General features: G+C 37.0%; 1 protein-coding gene across 1 annotated transcript in view; it reads left to right on the forward strand.

The window, feature by feature from the left end:
- The window catches only part of LOC145981396 (uncharacterized), a 50356-nt gene that overhangs the window by 5213 nt on the left and 25625 nt on the right, over positions 1-19518 (forward strand). The window contains exons 2-3 of the mRNA XM_083114633.1: positions 4022-4449; positions 11382-12459. Of these exons, the coding sequence (XP_082970759.1) occupies positions 4106-4449; positions 11382-12459 (1422 nt within the window). The 5' untranslated portion in view covers positions 4022-4105. The remainder of the gene's footprint in view (positions 1-4021; positions 4450-11381; positions 12460-19518) is intronic.

Genomic DNA, 19518 nt, shown 5'->3' on the forward strand with positions numbered 1-19518 from the left:
ATAGCCCCAAGAACCAATGACGGATAGCACCAAAAACAATTCACGATAGCCCCTAAAACTATTCACAATAGCCCCACGGACCATTTCTGGTTAGGTTAGGTAAGCATATAGTTAAAAAAAAATTAAAAAATATTCTCGTAAAAAAGAGACATGTTTGGAAACACTGGCGAGACTGCGTGACTTTCGACGTTCACACCATCTGCAGGTATATAATGGAAACAATGGCATAATGTTGTCACTTTGCACAAACTGATTTTTACTCACTTTTGCATGGCTGCACAAGTGTTGGCAGCAACTGTTGGCCTAACATAAGACCAACTTTAATTTGCCAACCTTCCCAATGTAAAAACGATTCTGGTTACTTGGGTTCTATCAGTTTCTACTAAATGCTTTTCATGCATAGATTGACTTCATGATACCCACTAGACTACTGCATGGGACCACTTTTGCTCATACATACTTAATCGAATGTCCCACGCTCGAGCACGATATGCTCAAAGAATCAAGTATCATTTCAATGTGACAATAATAATACAAATATATGTGTAAAAATCTGACCTGGTAGTTTCAGGCCATAATCATCTGTTGATTTTCATGTATAGTTATGTATTGGTAAGATAGACTAAACTATATTTTAACATGGAGATGATGACTGTGCTCACTTAAGTTTCAATTTCACTCCATCTTTCACCCCACGATCCTTATTTGGGGCCTACTACCACAGACAAATTATGGTTATACGTTACTGCTGTGCTTCTAGTGTATACAATTGCAGTGAAATCTAAACTTAAGAGACCACAGTCATAATCTCCATGTTAAAATATAGTTTAATCTATCTTACCAAAGCATAACGATACATGAAAATTAATAGACGATTATGGGCTGAAACTCTCAATGCCATATGCTCTCTAGCATTGTTGATGCAAACTAATTGGCACTAGAGCGAAAAATGCTCTTTGCAGTACTCTCCTTCCCACTGTATCATCATATAACATAAGTTAGTTGAACCACGTTGAGTACATTCTGCCAATTTGCTTTTGTTACCTAGGAAAAAATATTTCCCCCTTAAAACTAATTATAGCCTCTGGCAACTATGAATACAAATTCCCACCTACACATTACTTTAACATTTTTGCTACAAAATGTTTTTCTCTCCACTCTCTAGGGAACAACTGAAAAGTACTTTCAACAACTTTGGTTGGTGCTGCTTGTTAGATTAAGCAGATAGGCTCTGACTCTGCCTTTAAAATAAATTAGCATCATTATGTCTAACATAAAAGTGATTTCAGTTAAGATTTAGTGCCAAGTGGTAAAATTATACAAAAAATATAATAAAAAAATGATTTTTACAGTCCCATTGTCATAAGAAAATACAGTCTTGGATTACAGTCTAGTGCCTGTAACTCTACAAATGTCTTTCCATATCCCCCAAAAGTTCTGATATCATTTTAAAATCAGTTAATCTTTTGTGGAAATTTTTCCTTGAAAATTTGAGGGAGTGGTTTAATGTCCTCAGCCTGCAACAACTACAACCGAGAGGTACTTTCAGAATTGACTTTAAAATCTTTCTATGAAGAGTTCATTAGCTTTACAAATCATGCTATGTGCAACATTTTATTTTGTGGTGAACCTACTCTGTCACCATAAAACATATGGTAGTGATGCCTACTGAAAGTATTATAAAATGCCATAATTTCATTAACTGGTTACAGTAGGACAATATCTTGCAGAAAAACAACTAAATTACTTTTATTTTGTGCAGCATCATTATTTTGCATTTCTATATATTACGTGGGTGGAATATATTTTATTTAGAAATTAAGTGATTTTGCAAGAATGTCAGCACTATGTGCGTGTAATTCTTACAAGTACATCGAACAATGCAATCATCATTAAACAGGAAAATAGCACTGAGTCTTCAATTGATTATGTACCTCATACAAACAATTCACAATACAATACATATGTCATTCTATACATATTTGTCCCAACTGTCCTTAATGATGTTCAAACAAAATAATATTAACAATATGCTATCTACTAACATAATGTACTTACTATAAACATCTGCTGGTATTGCAGAAATACATCCAATAGATGACAAAAATAAAGAGGTTGTGCAATTGTTTCTTCAATGGAGTTTTCGTCTTGACATTACATCCCACTTTTAATGAACTCGATAGGTGCCTCTCCAGAGACTGGTTTCCAGTTGTTTTTCATTTTCTCCTCCGTTACACATTAATGAAAGAGTGAAGACTACATACACTAAGTGGCTTTCATAATATTTTCTTGAGAAAAAAGTTTGTAACATGTTAAAGACTGCATAGATCAAGACTCAAGTCCCACCTACAACTCCCCCACCAAAAGAATTTCGTCCATTGTGGCCTTCCATCTCCAGCCTCTTGTGAACGACTTGCCTTCCTACCTTCGAGATGCCTACCACTTCCTCCAGAAAAATTAAACTCTTCACCATTGTCCCTGAACATCATCCTTGCTATCAGCTCCAACATACCTCATTCAGACAGCATCTTGCTATCCTCCGTGGTGTAGTAGTTATAAAGCACATTGTGCTACAACACCAAGGGTCCCAGGTTTGAATCCCATCCTGAGCATGGATGTTCTTTGTGATTGTAACAATTTCAATGTATCGTCATTCATTCCCATTGTCAAGATTAGCCAAAAGTGGCAGAAAGGTGTAGTAAAATATACCGTATAAATCAGTCAAAGCCCTCAACCTCCACTTCATGGAATTCTACCTCAGCAGAAGACTACAACCCCAGCACTAACTTCTTGATCCACCTAACTCACCTTGTCCTCATGTGCAGCAGCTTCAACTTTGAAGACCAACATAACCTCTAGATCTGAGGCACTGCCATGGGTACTACAATGGCTCCATCCTATGCCAACGTTTTCATGGAAAAACTCTAACAAGAAGTCCTGGAGACCCAACCCCTAAAACCTCTCCTCTGCCACATCTTCATGATGTGGATACATGGAGAACCATCCCTATCCATTTTCCTGGAGCAACTCAGCCACGTCTGCTCCATCAAGTTCGTCTGGAACCTCTCTACCATCCAAACTGCATGTACACATTGAGGAAGGTCATTTGAGAACACCAGGGCCTGCTCGATGGTGCAGTGGTAGCGTTGTTGCCTTGAGTTCAAGGGGTCCTGAATTTGATATCCGGTGGGGGCACATTGTAGTTCCGATCCCACTTTAAACTGTAGGTCCAGTCCCGATTAGCCTTACTGTGCATAAAGTGGACTTAAAAAAACAATTCAATCATTTGGGAACACCCATGCACGTGAGACCCACCAAGCACATGCAATATCTACACTTCTCCAGCTCCCACGCATTCCACATCATGAGAGCCATCCCATTTTCTCTGGCTCTAAGAGGACAACACCTCCACACTTAAACCCACCTCCCGACAGATCTACAACCTCTGCTTACGCCAATCATTGTCAACTGTGAATGTCCTGCCACCCAAGTCTCCAGGTAAATCTCCCAAATTTACCCTCTACCCTAAAAGGACCTACCACACATCAAACCTTCTCTATGTCCTCACCTGCAACATCTTTGGTGGCTTTTTCCTGGGGGAATCATCAACGACCCTCAACCTCAGGATCAACAACTGTCGCTCCACCCACAACCCGGACTTAACTTTTGCTACCATACCAACCATCACAGTATCCCTTTCAATGATTGCTTCTGGGTAGCAGTCATCTTATCCTTATTCCAATCTGCCAACACCACAGTATGAAAAGTACGAGAGAGAAAGCCTACACGTCAGCCTGAGTGCAAACACACACCCCATTTCCTGCAAGAGAAAAACATCCAACCCTCCCTAACCATCACTTTACAACTTCTCAAAACTTCAGTATTTTTAGGAGTGCTGTGAGTCTGCTTTCCTTTTTTGCTTGTTGCATGCACACATACATGTATACATATTTATGTATGTATTGTATATTGTCTTCAATTTGAGCACCATCTGATTTTTGTGCGTAAAATGTATTTTCAGATAGCAAGTGCCTTTTCCTCATCATTGCAGATTGAGTTTCATGATCTCTCATTGTCCAACCTACTGAAGGAAGAACCTGACCTCATGAGTTGTTCAACCAAGAGTGAACCAAATGAAGAGTCAACTGAAAACACTTGGCAGCCATCACCATCATCATTTATTAAATGTGAACCAAGGGAGGAACTAATTAAAGTAGAGGAGTCAGAGGATGTTGCTGGTAGCTCCTTTCACATATACTTGAACTCCGGTGCTGGGAATAATGAATTTTTGCCGGAGGATAGTAGAGATTTCAATGCGAGTGATAACATTGCACAGTTTGGTGCTGTTGCATGCAAAAGTGATTACAGTGACAATGTTAATATAGAGCCTGAAGATGTGAAGAGTGAACTCTCAATTGAACATAACGATTCATCTGCAGAGACAGAAAGGTGAGTGCATGAAGTATTTTCAAATTAATGAAACCGAGTACCGCAATACTTTGATCATATTTCCTCAGCTTGAATATTTAGTAATATTCAGAACTTCTTCTTGTATATGGGCAGAGGCATATGAATTTTTGCTTGTAGCAACTAAACAATGAAGCATACATTTCAACTCTCCCGGTCACCCATCTTTAAGAACAAAAGTTAAGAATATTTTGTTGTGAACATTTTGATTAATTGATTTGGTTTATTTTACTTCACTTTTCTTCCACTTTGGCTAATCATGAAGATGTGTGATGATAGAATGACATTGATGAAGGCACACTCGCAAATAACACCCATGCCCCATCAGGTATTTGAACTTGGACTCCTGGCATCGTAGCATGCTGTGCTCACCACTCCACCTGTTGTTTTAATTCAACGGAGATGCATTATAACAATGTAATGAGTGTTTTTATGTTAAACTATTTATCATGCCATTACATCATTCACAGCTCCTTGTGATATGTTGTGCATGTGGATGATTACTTATTAAATGTTGTATTTTGGGTTATTGTTCTCACAAGATCTCACGTGAATTCTGGTGATTGTGGTGTTATCATTTGTGCAGGTGAACTCCATTTATTAGAGTGACTGAGGACCTGATAGTACAGGGTGGTGCATATTGTATCTGCTATTATCATTTGGCAATCCTGTCAGAATGCAGGTGCGCATGAGCAGAAGTCTCCCATCCTTAGGCAGATGCAAGTCTGGCCATCAGTCTACCATGGAACGTTGGCCAGTTAAGACATGACTCGTGCCAGTGGAAGCATTCATCTAAATGGGTTCCATTCAGGAGATGCAGCAGGCACTGAACTGAGAAGCAACAGGATGGCAGAGAATACACCTTCTCCGATCTGCAGACTTCTGTTTCTCCACACTGCCATTGGCTCTCTATTGTCTGATCCATGGTATCATGTTTTGATGCTCTGGCCGAGTTTAACAGCTACCGTCATTGGACTGTCATCAAGGTGCCTGCTACGTCTACTGGATGAAATACTTTCAGATGAACTGCCAACAATCAATGGCAGACTGATTGCCAGACTTGCATCTGCCTAAGCATAGGATACTTTTCCACATACGCACTTGCGTTTTGACGTTGTTGGCAAGTGATATTGGTATATACAATATGCACCAACCTGTACTTTCATGTTACTTAATGTTGAATAGGGATATGAAAATGGCTGACCTTGACAACTCTGCACAGAGAGAGAGGAAGATACATTTCCACTGTTGCCACCTACTCACCATTCTTACATGCCAGCTCTTACAAAATAAAAAACAATGGTGTACATTCGAATAATTGTAAATTGTCGCTGTACAGCTATTATTGTAACAATCGATGCTAATCCTGCACAAGTATTACCAGAAAGCTTTAGACAATCGTATTGTTCTGTAAATTAAACATGCAGAATCTTGAAAGTATGTAAAAGAAAATGAAAATATTTCATTGACCATTATTGTATAGAGAAAAAGTTCTCTTGTGAGCCGATTTTTATTAAATTAGTTTTGAAATAACTTCCAGTAAAAAAATTACAAAAAAGCTCAAAATTTTAAGCTCGTATAATATTTTTAGTGATATGTTATGAGAACATGAGAGAAGAACTTGATTCATTCTTTCCTTTCACGGCATGGCAAATGCAACTTTGTTTGCCACAGATACCATGTGCTAGTATTGTGGCACTCGCAATAACAAAACAACTGCCTGGCATGCATAATATGAACTGAAAGAAAATTTAAAATGCAATTTACATACATAACGCTCATTCCGTACAGCTGTCAACCTTCAGAATCTACATCTTGCAAATTTATAATGACCTGCTCAATGACATGCTCTTTGACTATTTCATGCTGGAAGTCATCTTATTGTATTTTTTTTCTGGATGAGCCACACAATCTGCCCACTTGGAAACACCTATTCTGTCTATTGCTTCGTGAGTCAGTTTCTCTACGTCGGCAATTTTGAAAGTCTTGTTCTTGTCAGCTACGTACCCATTCACCTGTGCCCCAAATCATTTCAATTAGGTTGTACTGACAATGATAAGGTTGGAGACAAACAACTCTGTGACCATATTCTCTTGCTCTTATATCGATTTCGTAACTTTTGTGAGTCTGTAACAACTCTAATCTGGTTTCCATACTTGTGTGGGGAATGTTCTTGTTAGAGAGCAATGCCATAATATCCCCCTTCCTTGTGTTCATGAAAGGTGTTTTATCAACTTGCAAGGAATGTATGCTCGCGTTGTCCATTACAGTCATGGATTCAGGAGCGAGAAATAGCAAGAACTGCTTGTAAAACCACTTTCGAAATACTGCAGACTTCATTTATGAATGATAGTCAATATTGTTTGTTTTGGAGCGGAAAAACAATTTACTTTGGTGCACAAAGCCTGTAGCAGCTAATCCAGCATGTCACACTATAAGACAAGCACTTTTCCCTAGTGGCACCTTTAACCTACCAGAACCATCACTCATTCTCCAGCAGCTCGTCTTCCTGTGATACTGGTTGACCCAGGTTTCATCTAAATAGTACATAATTACATTACCAGCTTTCAAAATCACTCTCGCAGTTACAACATCACCCCTGTCCATTAAAGATGTCCTCCCATCATTGCATTTCCTATATCTGAACCCCATGTTCTTCAAAATTTTTAATACTGACCACATACTGCTTGCAAACCAGCTTCCTGCAATTTAGCCCTGAATTTCACTGCAGTAGGAAATTTGCGTACATATCAAATATAATATTACGCAATACCCCTTTATCAAAATCATCCAAGTGCATAACATTCTTTCGCTGATTACGACGTTTGCCAAGCAAGCAAAAAAAAAAAAAGCTACCCTACTCCCTGGCGAACATGAGGCACTGTCTGCACTGCGAGATTCGCTTTGGAAGGATTGATACACTTTGTACACCATATCTCGTGCTTGTTTGTGTAGCACACAACACTTAGGTGTTTCTGTAGCCATCTTGCACATGTACGTTGAGAAATTTTTGTGATCACACTGAAGAAACATGAACAGTCACAACAAAAACTGAACCGATTCTTATCGCTCGAAAACTAAAAGAACGATAATGCACATTTTCTACGACAGTCTGTACCTCCTTCTTTTGCTACTGCGCATCGAAACTTTTTCAAGGTCAGCCTCTTTCATATAGCTGTTCGACTCTAGCAATGCTAGATTTGGTTCTGTTGACAGTTCCATGCATTTTGTGGCTTTATGCATGCACATAGTACAATGATATTTTGTTTGAAAGAAAGTGAAAGTGCTCTCGAATATGCTGAATTTGGCACATATTGTTGATTATTCTTCAGCATATCACTAAAAGATAACCTTCTAACAGATGATTGCTTTTCCTTGTTTGGGAGTGTTAGATTAAGTGGTGTTAAGAAATTCATGTTGTTATGTTCGATACCGATCATAATTTTACATTTTTGTTAGGTTATTATTACATTTGCTTTTGTGCCACTCACATTTTCACTTTTGAGTGTGAATAGAACCAGGTTTTGGGAATAAAAAAATGAAAATATTTGGGACATCTAAATCTACTGTTTTTAAAGTATTTAACATTATATACTAGGGGATACAGTCTGTCACTGGCCCTAAATTGTATCACAAGATTAAAGGCAACTGTCAACTGCTACTAAAATATAGCAAATTGAAGAAGAATCATGCACAGATTCATGTAGATGCATCACAAGATTCAGCATTGAATTTTAGTTTCTACTGCAAAGAACTAAATTTTACCAGCCATAAACCTTGGAGATAATAGTTATAGTAGCTTGTAAGATAATGTTCTGTAGCTATGACCGAAGGTTAGTGTTGGCAAAACCTTACTTTTGATCTAAGGAAATAAGTAGCAATGTTGTTTATGTTGTAAACATCTTAAATAGTGTTTTAATCAAGAGCAAGAATCTTTTGAATTAATAAAACGCAAGAAAACTTAAGGACTCTTTGTAGTTCTACAGGGTAGGCGAGAAGTAACTAGACATTAAAACTTTGCTGTAGTTTCTGCAATATTTAAGCAATGTGAATGAATCTTTCTGTACACATGCATTATGGAATAGGATTGCATGTGTGCATGAAAATTTCACATGATGATGTTTTGTTATCTTTTCAGTAGGATAACTAACCCCATAACAGCCCAAGATCAAGCACAGATTGTGGCATGCTACGACGCATGGAATTCAGTGGTTGCTGTGCAGAGGTTGTGGCGTACAGTGAAGGGTAGAAATGCAACTATCGCCAGAGACAATAACTGTCTTAAGACCACAGGCTCGGTTGCACAGCAGTTACTGAATTCCACGCCTCGTAGCTTGCATGATCTGCACTTGCCCCTGGGTTGTCAAATGGTTAAGTCATCTTACTGAAAATATAAGAAATCATCAATGCATTGTGAAATTCATATGCACATATGCAATCCTATTCCATAATGTATATGTGCAGAAAGTTTCATTCAGATTGCTTAAATATTACAAGAACTACAGCAATTTTTTTTGCGTAGTTACTTTTCGCCCACCTTGTAGTTCTATCGTCTATATGTAGAAATGCTTATGTGCGTTATTTGAAAATCTCTCATGTAGACTATTTGGCATAGTCTGCATCATTTTACAGTTTGCAATGGCCCACTTGTATCCCACAATGGCTACATCATGCTTGATAGCATTACATTTTATTCCACATGCAACAAAATACATTCACATTACCAACTATGTATGTTAATATAGGAATTGAAAGTTTGTGATCGTTGGATAGCTATGTATTTCGCTGCCACCAATTTCCTTAAATTGGGAATTCTGCAAAGTGAGTCTTTTCCTTGATCTGTGGTGAAAAATTGTTCAGAACTCACACATGAGTTTGTTTCCACTGAGACGAACTTGTTTTACAGAGTTTCTCCTTAGTAATCTCACGGAACAGTTGGTTAGTCACCCTGTTATAGTTTTTCGTCAAGAATGAAACATCGTAGGTTCATATCCTACCCTCTTCCGTTTCTTTTTTCTTGTTATGGACCAAGTGCAAAGTATTTTAATAATGTAATATAAGATTATGTTAAATCACTGCAAGTATTTATGCCTTCCTTGAGAAATGCTTCTGCTCAGCTTGTTTGATATTTCTCTGGCACAGTACTCATCGAAAGTTCAATGATATTCAGCGATTTGCAGGATTTTAGGCTAGACATTTTTTTATTCAGCTGTCATAAATTATGTTAACACACATTAAGAATTTATATGACATAAATATCTGTTGTTAAGATCCATAATTTAAAATTTGAACAAAGTGAGATAGATGTATTTTTTTGTTTGGCTTAATTTTTTTATATGTTGAAGTAGGTAATGAGAAATAAATGTGCAAATTTGAAACCCTGCGAAATCCACAACTTTAGAATTAAGCTTATCTCCAAACAGCATCAAGCAAAAAAATTAACTATGCCATTTTGTAGCTGAATATATGTACAAATACCTGGAAATATAAAAAAAAGCAAAACATTAAGGCCTTGTCCCATTTTTGAGAAAGACAATTAAAATGTTAAGAAATGTAAATTATCACACTTCCTCCCCTATCAGAATGTGGAAGAACCTTTTCTCCTCCCTATTTTGTTCCAAATGCAACAGTCTGTGTCTTGAGAAGTTGTGGGACAGTTTTCATTTTTCTTCCTTTGATAGATAGCATGGTAAAGTCGCTTCTTTGAAATTAAGGAGCCACGGGTTTGATGCAAGGTTGAGGTACAAGTTGTTTGGACCTCACTTTAAACTGCAAAACCTGATTAGCCTTGTTGTGCATAAAGTGAGCTTTAAAACAAAGCTCTACCAAACACTATACTAAAGACTTTTGATAAGGTTTGGAGGCTATACATTTCTTTTGTAGCCTTCCATCTTTTTGGCATCTTTTCCTTCTTTTAAATTCTTTTTACTGGGCTAAAGGGGGTTTATGACCCTCCCCAAAGACAACATAACTTTCTTGTAAAAGCCTGTACTTGTAGCACTATGCTGTGTGTGTAAGATTCCCAAAAGAAACCAATTTCAATTCAGGTAGGCCTAGGAGTAGAACTTTGTGTTGGAGTGGTTGGTTACCACAGCATGCCACGATACCAGGGTTCCCGGGTTCGAATCCCGGTCTGGGGATGATTGTTCTTTGTGAGTATTGCTTCATCAATTTCATAATATAATCACTCATCCTCATTGTCGCGATTAGCCAAAAGTGACAGAAAAGTTATATAAAAACACTTAATATTAAGAAATCAGTCTCAAATAGACCTAGGAAAAGCAAGCTTAGGATATTTCAATCTTCTTTAATATTGTTACTGCAAATAACAAACGTGCTTCTATTATCATCACGGTAATTGTTTTAAAGAAATTTTAAAATGACACAAATATATATTTTTGGGTACTTCACCTTGCAAGCATAATGGGGTACTCCAGATGTGGAATGCCTTATACAATGTTGTACAGTAGTTGCACAACCCTTTTTTTTTTAAATTTAAAAAAATTAAAAGTAATTAACAAAAATTGCACACCTTACCAGGCACAGAGGGGTAAATTTGGCCCCCAGCAACTTGGAACAGTTCCACCTAGCTTCCGTTACTCACATATTGAAAGAATGATCTTCACATTTGAATCATACTGTTTTAGAAAGGTACTAGTAAGCTAGCAGTATGACCAGCCCACAAGTGTCTGGGCATAAAATAAAGTATGTACCTGGGGGTCAAATTTACCCCCACATGCCTAGTTAAGGGTTAATAACATATGTCTCCTTCCAAGTTATCAGTGGCAGTGGTGTGTGTGTGTGTGTGTTTTTGTTTGTATTGATTAGCTCTGCTCTTCAATAAAAATACTTGGATAATGCTATACATTCATATCTTCGACCCAAATCACTTTCAATAGATTTCTTTCTTGCAGCTCCACACTAGCGACAGTATTCTGCTCTGCGACAAATAATAGTGGAACTACTCCAGAACCTGCAAGGGAAGGAGTATCTACAAAATCTTCAAACTCTGAAGGTTTTGCCATTTGGAATGATGGAAGTAATTTGTTTTTTGATACATGTGAACTTGCGGTTCACGTACAAAATCATACTAGAACAAAATCGTTTGAGTGCTCAATGTGCAAGGAATCATTTAAGGAGATAAAATGTCTCATGCAATATACAGGACTTGATGGTGGTGAAAGGTCTTCTATGTGTTCAACCTGTATTAATCCTTTAGCATTGAAACAATGTTTTAGCAAGCATTTGAAAACTCATAGTGTTGTGAGCAAGGAAGATCTTCAAAAACATTCAAGAACTCCTACTGGAGACAAGCCCTTTGTATGTTCAGTGTGTAATAATGCATTTACACAGAAGTCAAATCTTAGGAAACATTTAATAATTCATGTCGGAGAGAAACCCTACCTCTGCTCAACGTGCAATAAACCATTTTCACGAAAGGAAATTCTTGCAAATCATTTACGGCTTCATAGTGTTGAGAAACCCTTTAGATGTTCAAAATGCAATAAGTCATTTGGACTGTTGAACTATCTTAAGGAACATTCAAAAGCTCACAGTGTCGAAAAGTGCTTTGTCTGTTCAATGTGTAAGAAATCATTTGCATGGAAATCACACCTTCAAAAACATTTGATAGTTCATTCTGGAGAGAAGCCCTATGTGTGTTCAACATGTAACAAATCATTTGCACGAAAGGAAGGTCTTCAAAGACATTTAAGAATTCATACTGGAGGGAAGCTCCATCTGTGTTCAACGTGTAACAAATTATTTTCACGAAAGGAAGGTCTTGAAAGACATTTAAGAATTCATACTGGAGAGAAGCCTCATCTGTGTTCAACGTGTAACAAATCATTTGCACGAAAGGAAGATCTTGGAAAACATTTAATAATTCATACTGGAGAGAAGCCCTATCTGTGTTCAACATGTAACAAATCATTTACACAGAAGGAAGGTTTTGAAAGACATTTAAGAAATCATACAGGAGAGAAGCCCCATGTGTGTTCAATATGTAACAAATCATTTTTAAGGAAGGATGGTCTTAGAAAACATTTAAGAATTCATACTGGAGAGAAGCCTCATCTGTGTTCAACGTGTAACAAATCATTTGCAAGAAAGGAAGATCTTGGAAAACATTTAATAATTCATACTGGAGAGAAGCCCTATCTGTGTTCAACATGTAACAAATCATTTGCAAGGAAGGAAGGTCTTGAAAGACATTTACGAATTCATACTGGAGAGAGGCCCTATGTGTGTTCAACATGCAGCAAATCATTTACATTTAAGAAATGTCTTGAATCTCATTTAATTATCCATACTGGAGAGAAGCCCCATATGTGTTCAACATGCAACAAATCATTTACACAGAAGGAAGGTTTTGAAAGACATTTAAGAATTCATACAGGAGAGAAGCCCCATGTGTGTTCAATATGTAACAAATCATTTTTAAGGAAGGATGGTCTTAGAAAACATTTAACAATTCATACTGGAGAGAAACCCCATATGTGTTCAACATGTAACAAATCATTTGCACGAAAGGAAGATCTTAGAAAACATTTAATAATTCATACTGGAGAGAAGCCCTATGTGTGTTCAACATGTAACAAATCATTTGCACGAAAGGAAGATCTTAGAAATCATTTAATGATTCATACTGGGGAGAAACAGTTTGCATGCTCAGTGTGTAATAATGCATTTACACTGAAGTCAAATCTTAGGAAACATTTAAGAATTCATACTGGAGAGAAACCTTACCTGTGCTCAATGTGTAACAAATCATTTACACAGAAGGAACATCTTAGAAAACATTTAATAATTCATACTGGAGAGAAAGAAACCCTTTGCCTGCTCATTGTGTAATATTGCATTTACAGCGAAGTCTAATCTTAGGAAACAATTAATAATTCTTAATGGAGAGAAGCCCTTAGGAAACAATTAATAATTCTTAATGGAGAGAAGCCCTATATGCGTTCACCATGCAACACATCATTTGCACGGAAGGAAGGTCTTGAAAACCATTTTGGAATTCATACTGAAGAGATGCGCTTTGTGTGTTCAACATGTAAGAAGTCATGTGCACAGATGCAAGATCTTAGACTACATTCAGAAATTTATATAGCTTAATAGCCTATTTTCTATACAACATTTAACATATTATTTTAACAGGATCCAATTAATTCAAGAAATTCAAGGTTTCATGCTTGTTTAGCCTTTTGTGTTCTCGCATGTATTTAATGTGCAGTAAATAATTTGAAAAATATATATTTTTTTAATGTGGTGTAAAGGCTCTGCTTGTTCTTTCACCTAATTGAGAGGTCCTTTCATCAGACTGCAACTTCAGGGCACTTCAGGATCAGCAGCCACTATGCCGTCTTAAGCATGGAACCTCTAGTGCTCTGGCTGTCCTTACTGATACTTCGGCATGTAGATACTAATTTCCTAGAAATTTGCTTTTCAATGAATTTTGGGGGCATCCACCATCTCTCATAAGGGATAAAACCCAATTACACCTACATCATGATGTCTTGAGAATTGTGAAGATATATTTTCAGATTGGGAGTCAGAAAAATTTGAACTCATGAGGTTACAACTCTTGTATAGTTTAGATTTCTAATGCATTTTGTGAATGATACGTAGGTTGAGTAATATGCAGGCTTCCATTAATCTGCTTTTTTTATGTTTACATTATACTTAAATACTTCCAATCAGTAAATGATTAAACATTGGTTAGCCATTGTTTGTTTTGTTCACATGGCTAAGGGCTTATATCTATAAAACATTATCGAGATCTGCAAGTAAAAGTACCTAATATACCTTCCTATGCAGTTCCTTTGTACTAAACAATACACGTTTCGTAGACTTATAAAAACGATTACTTCAACCTTTGCTATGTTCGTGAATGTACAAAATGGTGTTAAAATATGCATAATTGGAGGCAACTTATCCCAGACCTGACTCCTGAGACTCAGATTGCAGAACTGATGTCAACTCTAAGTAAACATAATAGTCTCAAAACTGACTGGAAACTTACGAATTTAAAAAGAAATTAGATTCGACTCGCTGTTCAAGTGGGAATTATCATTTTGTGGAAATCTTTATTTTCTATAGTCAAATGATGTAGAGGTTTTCAGCTTACATAGGATTCTATTAGTTCCAAATTACATGAAAATGTAAAAATGTGGTATTTTACTAAAGTACAAGATTCGGAAAAGCTATATAATGTTATTTAGGTTTATTCTCATTTTGAGGCTTCATTTTTCAGAGGAGGAGAAAGCTTGTGAAGTCGTCTTTTTGTTGTCCTCTGTTTATGACATAGCATCTGTATAAATTGTCACATTAATTTTTCTGCAATATCATGTTCAATGAAAAAACAGCTGGTTGTTCCATGGTGAGCATATGATCCTTACTCCAAAATAATTTAGGATAAAAAACCAACCGTTTTCTTTGCAAATATATGAACAAAAGACAAAATACTGTCAGATTTTTCCTTCAAAAGTCACACATGTCACTATATGAGATAATCTCCCTAATATACGAGCTGTTCATCTCTGTACACCCAGATTTCGACCAAATCTTAAGTACATTCTTTTAGTAAGAATTCTTAATAATTTTCGTCATTAACTGGAATACTTGTGTGAAATTCCCTTGCACATGATCACATGTTTCAGATGTTTTGCTCTGGCCCAACACCTGCCTGGTTCACATTACTAGCTACGTAAATTGTTGTTTTTTGCACAATGTGGTAGGAATAAGTTCTTTCTTGCACAAAACAAAGGAAAGCACTTATTGAACGGGAAGTTGCCATAACATCTTTGAATTAAACTCGTGCCACTTTCGGAAAGCACCCATTGAATGCAAAAGCTCATGCAGTTACTAGACGTACCAATTCTTGAAGACTGTGTATTCCTTTTAATCCCAATGCCTCCCCTTTTCCCTTTGATTTTTTTAAATACAGATTTGGCCTTAAATGTCTCAATTATATCATTATTCTAGTCATGTAAAGAAATCATATTTTGGAAAACAATGCAGAAATTTAGAAAAATTTATTCCAACCACAAAGCTTTCCTTCTTTCATTGCTGCCCCCTTATTATTTAAGTATTGGGTAAATTTTGGTGAATTGTATTTACATGTTCCTACTATGAGACAGGATCATTATTTTTTGTGTCAATTAAGAGACATGGGCATGTACCCAATTTCCAAAGTTTTTTAAAATTATTTTCCAAAATGTGGGAACATAAGTGTCATGTCATCCGATACTAGTATTTTGTCTTATTACCTCGCAAATTGCATTTTTAAGTCCCATGCTTCAGTCCAATTCAAATAACATTAAAGACCTTCCCTTGAAAATAAATATTGTTGTAATCTCTCTTTCACCAGGGATCAGAGGTCGCAGGGATGCTTCAGTAACACATTTAGGTAGAGCTTAATTATACTTGTGAGTTGAACCTGCTCCGACTAAGAGAAAGGATATATGGATGATTGAATTTAGGTTATTCACGCTTGTTCATACCTGGTAGATGAATGATGTTCTTGTCCAAATGCTTCTTGCTGACCGAATTGTGACTGGTGCCAAGGTTTGATACTGCGACCCTTGGCTCACTATTCCGAGCAATCCTGCACGAATGGCTGCAGGCTTATGCAGCCGTAAACTTTGTACACCATCGTTGTAGTTTAGTTCGTTTTAAAGTATATGAGTAAAATAGAGAAATGAGAGCGAGCTCTGGTGCAAGCTTGCTTTTATAATCTTTTGCCTTGAAAGGTTTTTACACCTTTCGAACACGCTGAATCATGTTAGATCCACGTATTTACCTCTCAGTCAAAAGCTCTGAAAAAATATCGAAGCGTGCACATTCTTGAGATTGCTCGGCGGTCGGACAATTCCAGTGAATGAACAAGCATAAAATAATCTCTTGACGAGGATTTCTCATATTTTTAATCACCATATCTCTACAATATATATATGTTTATATAAATACTGAGAACAAAGAAATACAGCAAAGGAAAGGAAATACGGTACTAACCTGAGTATAGCAGATGTTGAAAATGACCACCATTCATCTCTTGGCATTTTTGGGCCCTGGTCAGCAAGTTGTGGAAGGCAGATCGAAGCTGGACGGCTGGAAGTGCTGCAATCTCATCCAAAATGTTCTGCTGCAGTTCAGCTAGGGCCGAGACCAAACTGACCTCTGCTAACAACTCTGTCAGGCGTGAAGATTGTGTAAAGGTGCTCCAAGGTTCGGCCGGCTGTATGGTCAGTTGCTCCGTCCTGTTGGAAGTAACCATAGGTCTTTTCCTCCTCAGTTAATGCTGCCACAAATGGATTCAAAATGTCGGCAATGTAACGCTCCGAATTCAGCATCTGATGAAAGAAGAAGGGACCAATAATGCGGCATGCAGACACTGCACACCAAACCCCAACCTTCTGCTCATGCAATGGTGTTTCGTGGAAATAATGCGGATTCTGCGCTGCCCGAACCTGTGATTCTGTGAGTTGACATAACTACTTAGGTGAAACCAGGCTTCATCAGAAATAAAGAACATATCCATGTCCAAGCCATGCATTGTTATCTCAGTGAACAGCCACTCACAAAACTCAGGGTGCTGAGGAGCATCTGCTGGTTTTAATGCATGAACAAAGACACTCGATAGGGATGCATGTGCAGGTCCACGTGGAGTATTCATCCGCATGATCGACGTGATAGGCGTCGGGTTGATTTGGTAGGACTCTGAAGCATTTTCTGGTGCACTGCAGCCTCATTTTCTGGTGTGCGGACACGTTTCGGAATGTTTCTGGACTTGTTCACAACGGATAATTAGATCAGAGAGAGACACCATCAAAAAACTAAGGGAGTGAGTAGAACCATAGTAGAGAACAAACTCTCCTTTGATGATTATTACGACTGCCTCAAAACTAGGTCTCCCAAACTGAGCGAGGAGAGGAGAATCCACAGTGTCGATCACATATTGAACCACAAATAAAGTGAGGAAAATTGCACTGGATTCAGAGGACGACAAGAGACAGATTATCTCATGTGAGATACACACATTACCATGGGGTCACTATCGCATAAAAAATAGCAACCAATGTAATATTTGCCAATAAAATAACCACGAATCTGTTCGGGTTTAGAAAACAAGCCATGGAAGTGCCTGTTCAGATAGCCCCACCAAATCTCACTGATCTCTTGTCTAATTTAATGGACTGCTAATTATCCACTTGAACAGTATCCTAACAGAAAATAATGATGATACTGGTAAAATATTTTATATCTTCAGTAACAATCTAAATTATTACAAATTCCCTATTGGTGGGAAACTACAATTCACCATAAATCCCGAGAACAAGGGCGAGATAAAAAGAATTTAGTTCTGTTACTCAAATCTTTGAAGATTTATATTTTCTAACATTAGATTTCAATGTATTCTTCGCTCTTGAAGAAGGAAATGTTAGTAAATTAAATAGGACTTGTACAAAACGAAATTTCTTATTTAGGTATAATATTATTTGTTCATCTATTACATTGAAGCAGTTGTGCATTCAAGAGGTATTAAAACTATCCTGACATTTATTATTAGGCGTGACTTGCTCTGAAGCTAATACACAGAAGTTGAGTTTAAGACGTTAATCCAAATGGATGTATTGTATTCCAATGAAAAGTTTCGGTGGCTTAGATATGTTATTACTTTGAATCAAGGTATTCTGAAATCAATTCAGAGGTTCATATCCTAATTTAAACTGTAGATCGAATATCGAATAAAAAGACGAATCTAAAAGGGGAAGAAGGTTATTCAAAATTACTAGGAAGTGAATAGGTTTATCTAAAATTTATTTCATACACTATGATCTTGTTAATAATTTGCGAATAGACTCTTCATACATAACACAAAGAAACACTTCAATTACTGATATTTTTCTTTTGCAGATATTTCTATGATCCTACACAGGATACACTATTTCTCTCTTGGAATAATGGAACCGCCAATTATGAATGTCGACATGAACGACATGCTTTGGCCTCCGCCAGCAAAGCAGTCTTTGCTTCTATTTTCGAAGACCTATAAAATCCAGTAAAAAATAAATCTGCTTAGAATTCCTTCTAGAACATTCAGGCGAATCTTCGTGTGGTTTGATTTCACTGTTGTCTAGAGGCTTACATAGCCACGAAACTGTTGCAAATATTATATCTAGACAACAACAAAAGTAAACCACGCGAAGACTCATGTGAATGCTCTGGAAGGAATTCCAAGCAAATATAATTTCTCAGATTTTCGGATATCATAGCGCTTTATAAAAGTAAAGGAAATTTCGAAAACTGCTTTGTTGGCGTTGGCAAATGGTCCAGCTTAGACTTAAGTGCTTCTCTAAATTATCACCCATTTTTGTCCATAACTTAGTTATAAACTTTGTAAAAGGGGTTCGGAAAAAAAAACTCGAACTATAGTTAAACCTACATAGGCCCATGGAGATTTTTTTGGAATTGGAGATTGTGAGGTGATGAGAGTAATCTCAGTTTTATCTCAGTTTCGTCTCGAATTTTGAGACGAGTTGTGTCTTTTAAAACTTGAGATGACAATGAGACCAAACATTTCGACACTTTTTGAGGTGAGATCGACGAGATACCCTCTCTCTTTCTCTCTAAGAAAATCTAAGGATTAATAATTCAAATAATTAATATCACTAATTCGTAGCAACATGAAGTCAATGCTGTTCACATTTCCTGTAAACACACGTTTACGGATGCTAGTAGATTCCCCATACAGTCTTCTGCATTGAAATATAAACCACACACACACACATTTTGTATGTTTTACGACATAAAAATGTATATTGACTACTTTACGCTTGCTCGCACGAATCCTCTGGTCACAAAGCGACGAATCCTTTGGAAAATAGCCGGTCCCCGTGGCAGAGTGGTTAGCATATCTTTGCAAATTAGCCAAAAGTGGCACAAAAAAGCGAAGTAAAATAAAGCAAATCAATCAATCAATCAAACCTTTGGAAAATAATTGTAAGAAATGTTTGTATCTTTGAACATACGACTGTCAGCAACAGCAGA

The sequence above is a fragment of the Lepisma saccharinum genome, chromosome 29 (assembly GCF_977018435.1).
Source record: "Lepisma saccharinum chromosome 29, izLepSacc3.1, whole genome shotgun sequence".
NCBI lineage: Eukaryota > Metazoa > Arthropoda > Insecta > Zygentoma > Lepismatidae > Lepisma > Lepisma saccharinum.